This window comes from Lactuca saligna, chromosome 5 (assembly GCF_052625555.1).
Source record: "Lactuca saligna cultivar CGN05327 chromosome 5, ASM5262555v1, whole genome shotgun sequence".
Classification (NCBI taxonomy): domain Eukaryota; kingdom Viridiplantae; phylum Streptophyta; class Magnoliopsida; order Asterales; family Asteraceae; genus Lactuca; species Lactuca saligna.
In genome coordinates, this window is record NC_136421.1 from 246,683,395 (window position 1) to 246,692,369 (window position 8,975).

General features: G+C 39.2%; 1 protein-coding gene across 1 annotated transcript; it reads left to right on the plus strand.

Moving 5' to 3' along the window:
• Nucleotides 1-336: 336 nt before the first annotated feature.
• On the plus strand, nt 337-8,975 carry LOC145047251 (phosphatidylinositol 4-kinase alpha 1-like). The gene is made up of 25 exons (XM_078995495.1): nt 337-1,232; nt 1,307-1,648; nt 1,742-1,903; nt 1,990-2,160; nt 2,249-2,410; nt 2,593-2,720; nt 2,806-3,100; nt 3,165-3,333; nt 3,423-3,640; nt 3,726-3,884; nt 3,968-4,684; nt 4,785-5,144; nt 5,216-5,430; nt 5,523-5,682; nt 5,751-5,887; nt 5,998-6,151; nt 6,228-6,494; nt 6,589-6,666; nt 7,061-7,105; nt 7,207-7,379; nt 7,484-7,679; nt 7,760-7,900; nt 7,972-8,180; nt 8,253-8,414; nt 8,495-8,975. The coding sequence occupies exons 1-25, from the start codon at nt 492-494 to the stop codon at nt 8,751-8,753; spliced, it is 5,820 nt and encodes a 1,939-aa protein (XP_078851621.1). The 5' UTR covers nt 337-491; the 3' UTR covers nt 8,754-8,975.

Below are 8,975 nucleotides of genomic sequence, written 5' to 3' on the forward strand. Positions count from 1 at the left end.
AATCACAAGCTCCAGGATTCTAACAAACCCATCAATATATTCGATATAATTATAAATATAAATAAAATCTTGGCCATGACGGGAAGTTTCAAAAAATCTGACAGTAACGTATACTTTTTTTATTTCGTATCTTGATCAAAAAATCTTAGCATTTTCATGGCGGTTAACGGAGAAGTCGAGCAGGAGGATACTGACGGCAGCAACGGGTGGTAGGAGTTTGGTGGATTTTATTCAATGTCTACAAAAACGGACAAGACAAACAGGTCTATTTTGGAATCGTGGAAAACGGATGAAATAAGAGAAACCAACGTATTTGGAGTTTGTAGAATTGCGAAAAAGAAAAAGCTTTATTTTGCATGCAAATAATATATCAGTAGCAAAATTAACACAGAAGAACCCTGAATTTCATCGATGTGCAATCCTTCAATGCCGTATGCAGTTTTGATTGAATCCCGACTTTTTGTTTTCCTATTTTGTATTAATTGTTGATAATGGAGGCATTAACGGAGCTTTGCGACTTGATCTCGCATAATCCTAATCAATATTCCGCCAAAATTACCTGGATTTGCAAACGATGCCCTGCACCGGAGTCGCTCCTCTCCGGTTCTCCTCGGATTTCACGGTTCCAACTCAATGCTGTTCTTGCAACGGCCAGATTCATCTCCAAATGCCCTAATTACGACGATTCAAGCCCTCGGAATACGGTTCTGGAGTTCATTCGCTCAATCCCATCGTCGTTTACCCAATCCTTTTGGCCTAAATCCTTTCCAAACGCATCCATTGCTTCGTTCTACAACGAATTCTTAGGGTACGTCGTTAAAGCAACTGAACTGTATCAGGATTTTAGTACAGACGTTGCAGGCTTCATGGGAGGTATTGTCTTCTCTGCTCTTAATGACAATGACGGGAGTTCCGATTCAGTAATTTCTAGGGCTTTCTTATCCGCGTTGTCAGAGAGTTTTCCTCAGATTATGCCTGCAGATGCCAACAAACTGGTTACATCTTTACTTGATTCCGTTGCGAGTTCACCTGCTTCTAGTTCGTCAACTAATGGAGATGGTAAGGGAGTTTCATCTTTCAATGAAGAGACTATGGAGCAATTAGAAAAACAAGAGATTGCCTTCCAATTGATTGAGCGCATTCTTGATAAAGTTGAGATTGATACACAGCTTTTAGAACGTGTACGCCTTATCTCAAAGGATCAACTCCGATTGATGACTGCTTTTCTAAAGGTAACATTCATCAAACATAATTTATTCATATGAACAGCTTTAGAAACAAATATGAAGTGTAGTTTTGTTGGCAGATACGTAAGCATGATTGGACAGAACAGGGTGCAGCACTGAAAGCTAAGATTAATACAAAGCTTTCTGTTTACAAAGCTGCAGCAAAGTTAAAAGTTAGAAGCCATGTCTCATGTGAGTTAGATGGGAAGTCATCAAAGAAACTGTTGCATGGAGCTCTTGCTTTCATTGTAGAAGCTGCAGAAGCTTGTCTGTATTCAGTGTGGCGTAGGTTAAGGACATGTGAAGATCTTTTCATCTCATTGCTTGATGGCATCTCCAAAATTGCTTTCTCACGTGGAGGTCATCTACTAAGGGTCTTGCTAATTCGATTCAAACAACTTGTGCTAATTACATGTGCCCAGGTACATAGATACTTTTTACTAGTTCTTGTCTTCATCTTAGTTTGGTTAATTCTTGTTCATGGTTTACTTATTTTGTTATGATTGTTTGAGTAGGCTGACACTGTGGCAAGTAGTCCTGGACTTATGTTTGATAGTGTTTTAAAAACAAGCTGTGAGATAATTGAATATGGATGGACTAAAGATCGGGCTCCTGTGGATACATTTATCATGGGATTGGCTACAAGCATTCGTGAACACAATGATTATGAGGAAAAGGTTTGTTGTATATGTATTGTGTCTTCAAACTTGTATATATTATCATCATTATGTATAATTATTACCACTTGTATCTATTACTTCAGGATGCTAAAGATAAGAAGGCTGTTCCTACCATACAGCTGAATGTCATCCGCTTGCTTGCAGAGCTAAATGTACAAGTTAATAAACCTGAAGTGGTTGACACAATATTGCCATTATTCATTGAGAATCTAGAGGAGGGTGATGCTTCAACACCTGGCTTGTTGCGCCTCAGGGTATGATATGATCTCATTCAACTATTTGTTTCTTTATCTTAAAAAACATGATATTTTGTCTGAATTTTTGTTTATATTGTTTTTGTAGATTCTTGATGCGGTTTCTCGCATGGCAAGTTTAGGTTTTGAGAAGTCGTATCGTGAAGTTGTTGTGCTAATGATGAGAAGTTACTTGAGCAAACTTACTACAAGCATAGGATCTGCTGAAAGCGATAAGTTGCCAGAAGAAGCCAATACAGAACGTCTAGAGGTATGCATTGTTGGAATTACGTAAATACCCTCCCTACTTTCATTTTAGTGATAGAAAACCGTGACATGCAAGCTTTATTAATATAGACATTAAGCATGGGTGTCGCTGTTTTATGATAAAGTTTACTGTAAACCAATATTATCCTAGATAGAATAGATGCTCATTTGTTCAATTAATTCTAGACTCTTCCCGCAGGATTTGAATTAATAGCTAGAGGCCTTACAAACGGTCAACTACGGGTTGACTATCGTCAGCGCCTTTTATCATTATGCTCAGATGTAGGATTGGCTGCGGAGTCCAAAAGTGGAAGGTATAATTAAATTGTTTTATTTTTATAAATAGTAGTCGACTACGATCCACAATATTCTAAAATCATATTCTTTTGAATTATGCAGCAGCGGAGCTGATTTTCTAGGGCCGTTACTTCCTGCGGTGGCTGAAATATGTTCTGATTTTGATCCTACAGCAGACGTTGAACCTTCCGTTTTGAAGTTATTCCGCAACCTATGGTTCTACATCGCTCTTTTCGGTCTAGCACCTCCAGTAACACCAACGAGGCCAAATTCTACAACATTGAACACTGCAGGGAACACGACTGCAGTCGCTCTTCAAGCTGTAACTGGACCTTACATGTGGAGTCCTCAGTGGTCTTCTTCCGTTCAACGTATTTCTCAAGGGACCCCACCCCTGGTAAGTAATAAGTTCAATTCAAATCAAATCATCCATTCACTACTAATTTCACCCATATCGTTAGGTGGTTAGCTCTGTGAAATGGCTTGAAGATGAGTTAGAACTTAATGCTCTTCACAACCCTGGTAGTCGTCGAGGAAGTGGAAACGAAAAGGCTGCTGCAAATCAAAGAGCAGCACTTTCTGCTGCTTTAGGTGGGCGCGTTGAGGTTTATGCAATGAGCACGATTTCAGGTATATCTGTTGTTGGCTTTCGTAAGATTATTTGGTTACTTTTGTTTGTGAAAAATTTGCTTAATTTTCTTTTGCTGAAAAATTTTCAGGAGTGAAGGCGACTTATCTTCTTGCAGTTGCGATTTTGGAAATAATACGGTTTAGCAGCAATGGTGGACTCCTTAATTGTGGTCCTACTTCTATGGCTTCCAGGAGTGCCTTCAGCTGCGCTTTTGAGTATCTCAAAAGTCCAAATCTTGCACCTGCTGTTTTCCAATGCTTAATGGCCATTGTCCACCGTGCATTTGAGACATCACTCTCATGGCTGGTAATTTTTAATTTGATTCCTTTCCTTCATTTTCTGATCAACACAGAATCCATCCTGTAATGTTTAATGCTCATAATTGGTTCAGGAGGATCAAGTATTTGAGACAGGATATGCTATGGATGTTAAGGAGACGACTCTTGCTGTCCATGCATGTTTTCTCATTAAGAGTATGTCTCAGAGAGATGAACACATCCGAGATGTCTCAGTTAAACTCTTGTCTCTACTGAGGGATAAATTTCCACAGGTATCATTTTGTATTTGCCCTAATTCAATACTTTCCTTTGATTTAATCTCAACATTCCAGATCACATCATCACATGGTTGCAGATATTGTGGAATTCATCTTGTCTGGACTTTCTTCTATTCTCTGTTCATAATGATCCGCCTGCAGCCATTGTTAGCGATCCTACCTGGATAGCTTCTGTTCGCTCATTGTATCAAAAAATTGTTCGCGAATGGATTATCATTTCCCTATCACACGCTCCATGCACAAGCCAGGGTCTTCTTCAGGAGAAACTTTGTAAAGCAAACACCTGGCAAAGAGCACAGCCAACAACAGATGTTGTTTCTCTATTGTCGGAGATACGAATCGGTACAGGCAAAAGCGATTGCTGGAATGGCACAAAAACTGCAAATATCCCGGCAGTGATGGCTGCAGCAGCTGCTTCATCAGGAGGAAATCTCAATCTAACAGAGGCGTTCAATATCGAAGTTCTTGGCACTGCTATTGTTAGTGCCACAGTGAAATGTAATCATTCTGGAGAGATTGCTGGCATGACAAGGCTGTATGAGAATATGGAGAAAGCAGATGATGACTTTGAACCTACACCAACTCCTAGCGCTAGTGGTCTTTCACGATTGATATCCGGAGCTTTTCCTCAACCACCACAGCCCAAAAAAGAGTCCTTCGGTTCGATACTACTTAATAAATTTGTCCGTCTTCTTCAAAAATTTGTTTCCGGTGCAGAAAAAGGCGGGGAAGTCGACAAAGCTTCATTCCGGGAAACATGTTCCCAGGCGGCTGCACTGCTTCTCTCGACTCTGGTATTGTAAACATACCACCGCCTTTGACTAACATATTGACCAATTTTGAAGAAGTAGTTAAAGAAATAAATGTTGGTGGATGAACATTTTCGATTTTCAGGATGCGGATTCGAAAACAAATGTGGAGAGCTTCTCGCAACTTCTCCGGCTTCTTTGCTGGTGTCCGGCGTACATTTCTACAATCGATGCTATGGAGACTGGTATATTCATATGGACGTGGTTAGTTTCTGCTGCTCCTCAATTGGGCCCTGTTGTACTCGCGGAGCTTGTTGATGCATGGTTATGGACAATCGATACCAAGCGAGGTCTGTTTGCATCTGACACGAGGTTCTCTGGACCAGCTTCCAAGTTAAGGCCTCACCTTCAACCTAGTGAGCCCGAATCACCGCCTGAGAAGGATCCAGTTGAACAGATTCTAGCACATAAGCTATGGATCGGATTTTTCATTGACCGTTTTGAGGTACGTAAACAGTTTTCTATTTGATTTATTTATTATATACGTGCTCTGATCTTTTCTCTTTGGTTTTACAGGTAGTACGACATGATAGTCTGGTACAACTCTTGCTTCTTGGCAGGATGTTACAGGGGACCACCAAACTTCCATGGAAATTTTCACACCATCCAGCTGCTGCTGGTACGTTTTTCACAGTCATGCTGCTTGGACTTAAATTCTGCGCATGCCAGTACGAAGGGAGCCTACAAAAAGTTAGATTGGGAATTCAGCTGCTGGAAGATGGGATTTATCGGTATGATTCAACCCACTTTCTTCATAATAATATAACTTTTTTTATTTTAGTTTAGTTTAACCTGTGAAGTGGAAAACTAAAACTGACTGCAGGGCGGCATTAGGCTGGTTTGCTTATGAACCTGAATGGTTTGAACATGATCATGTAAATTTTGCACACAGCGAGGCTCAATCTGTTAATTCATTTGTTCACTATCTCCAAAATGACCCAAAAGCATTGGGTGGGGAATACGGGGGATCTTTGCTTGACATGGTAAGACTACCAATATTGCGAGTCATCCTGTTGTGTTTATGATTTTAATTAACAATGAACAATCTCAGAAGGATCACTGTCACCCTGTTTGGGGACCAATGGAGAACTATGCAGCTTGTAGAGACAAGAGGAAGCAGCTGCTTTTAATGTTATGCCAGCATGAAGCTGACAGGCTTGAAGTGTGGGCGCAACCTGTTAACTACAAGTAATTTCATCAACTGCAATTTTTCATCATGTGACATCTCTCTCATCTCTTATTTGTTATTGTATCCATTTCATGTTCATAATCAAATACTATGTTCTCATGAATTGTAGAGAGAACACATGTTATAGGCCAAAAATTACCTCAGAGAAATGGGTTGAGTATGCAAGAACTGCATTTGCTGTTGATCCTCGGATTGCTTTCTCTTTGGGGGCTAGATTTCCAACAAATACGTGTCTAAAGGCAGAAATTACTCAGTTGGTTCAGGTCAGCTAATATAAAAAGCTTGGATTCTTTTCATCTTATATCTGTAATTACATGGTTGTTTCTGTGTATGTTACAGACACATATCTTGGAAATCCGTAGCATACCTGAGGCTTTACCATATTTTGTGACCCCAAAGGCTGTGGATGATAATTCTCCTCTTTTGCAACAATTACCATACTGGGCTGCCTGTTCTATTACAATGGCTTTGGAGTTCTTTACTCCAGCATACAAAGGTCATCCACGTGTTATGGCTTATATTCTTAGGGTACTGGAATCTTACCCTCCCTCCAAAGTAACCTTTTTCATGCCCCAGCTCATTCAAGCTTTGAGGTACGATGATGAGGTGGGTATTGGCAACAACTCCCTTTCTCTCCTATACTTTGTCACACTCACACCCTTTAAATTGTACATAACTCACTATTGCCTCAAAATTGCAGAAGTTGGTTGAAGGATACTTGCTTAGAGCTGCTCAAAGGAGTGACGTGTTTGCTCATATTCTAATTTGGCAGTTACAGGTATTTTCGAGGAAAAATTACGTTTGTTTTCCACGTGGTATGATTTTGTTTTAGTTTTTAAAATGACTATTTCGTCCTTATTTATTTTTTGTAATTTCTTTTCCTATTTGTTTATTATTGTAATCGTTATTAATCATCGAGACTTGGGGAGCTTGCCTGATCAGAGGGTTAATAAGAGTGGGAGGAAACAAGGGTAGAATAGTCATTTTACACAAGTTAGATATGGGAACAGAAATAAAATGAAACCACTGGGGCGATCTTGGTCAAAAACTAGTTTCAGGGATGATCGTGGTATCGATAACTTTTGCTAAACCACAGGGATGATAAATGTAATTTAGCCTATTTTCAATATATGTCTAATGAGGTAATTGGAACGTGTATTGATTGATCACAGGGGGAGACGTGTGCACCAGAAGGTAAAGAAGTAATAACTGCAAAGGTAAATGCGTCTTATTACCTATATCTGCTTTGCACTACATCACTTGTTTTTTTATGATTTACAAACATATTTCTGAGTTCTGACCATTTTGTCCTTCTCAGACACAAGAATTTCTAGCTCTACTGCCCATTGTTAGAGACCACATTATTGACGGTTTTAGCCCCGAGGCACGCAAAGTGTTTCACAGAGAATTTGATTTCTTTGAAAAAGTCACCTCTATATCAGGTGCTCTGTATCCCCTCCCCAAAGAAGAAAGGAGAGCTGGCATCAAGAGGTATCTCTCAGTTGTTTCTATTATATTGATTAAATTTTATGTTTTCTTGTTTTTAGCATAATATAGTTTATTGGTTATTCATTTTATAAACGATATGGGTACAGAGAGTTGGAAAAAATTCAGTTACCTGGAGATGATTGTTATCTACCTACAGCTCCTAGTAAGCTTGTGAGGGGCATTCAGGTCAATAGTGGAATCCCTTTACAGTCAGCAGCAAAAGTCCCAATTATGATCACTTTTGATGTGGCTGATCGAGATGGGGACCCAAAAGATATAAAACCCCAAGCTTGTATTTTTAAGGTAAGCATTTACTACTTACTCATCACCTATAAACCTTGGTTTCATTATTAAATGGTTTATCTTTAATTTATGTAATGTAGGTTGGAGACGACTGTAGACAAGACGTGCTTGCTTTACAAGTAATCTCACTTCTGAAAGACATATTTGAAGGGGTTGGACTCGCTCTTTATTTATATCCATACGGAGTGCTTCCAACCGACCCAGAAAGAGGCATAATCGAGGCACGTGTTTTTTTTTAATAAACTGTTTTGTTTTTGTAATAAATGAATAATTTCCAATTTTACCCCTGCAGGTCGTGCCAAATTCACGTAGCAGAAGCCAGATGGGTGAGACGACAGATGGCGGTTTATATGAAATATTTCAACAGGATTACGGGCCAGTTGGTTCTCCAGGTTTTGAAACTGCACGTGAGAATTTTATTGTGAGTAGCGCTGGTTATGCTGTTGCCAGCTTGTTGCTTCAACCTAAAGATAGACACAATGGAAATATTTTAATTGACAGGTAAAGGTAACAGCATAAATTATTGTATAAAAAATGATTCCCCAAACTGATAAAAATTGTTTATGGATGCAGTGTAGGTAGGCTTGTCCATATTGATTTTGGTTTCATCTTCGAGATATCACCTGGAGGGAACATGCGGTTTGAAAGTGCTCATTTTAAACTGAGTCATGAGATGACTCAGTTACTTGATCCATCTGGTGCAATGAAAAGTGATACTTGGCACTTATTTGAAAGGTAAGTGAGTCTATCAATATCATATATTATATATGTTTTAACAACACAGCAGTGTCTAACTATGTATGGTTTATTATCAGTTTGTGTGTTAAGGGTTACCTTACTGCACGTCGGTATATGAATGGGATTATAAACACGGTGTTGATGATGGTGGAAAGCGGGTTGCCTTGTTTTAGCAGAGGAGATCCCATTGGGAACTTGAGAAAAAGATTTCGTCCGGAGATGACTGAAAGAGAAGCTGCGAATCACATGATCCATATATGCGAGGATGCCTATAACAAGTGGACTACTGCTGGATATGATCTTATACAGTATTTGCAACAGGGTATCGAAAAGTGATTGTCCTCTGTTTCACCAATTTCACTGTTTTAGCAGGCTCAAAATTGGGTTTTGAAGATTGATATCTTCTTTTTTCTAGCACCAGTTGATGTTTTTACATTCATCATCTCTTGCTCCAAGTCATTCTTATTATAATTTAGTAGTCATTTAACCTGCATTTTTTTTTAAAATTGTATCCTTCTGGTGAACAAAATCTAGGCTATAAGTTCACGAGTTATGGCA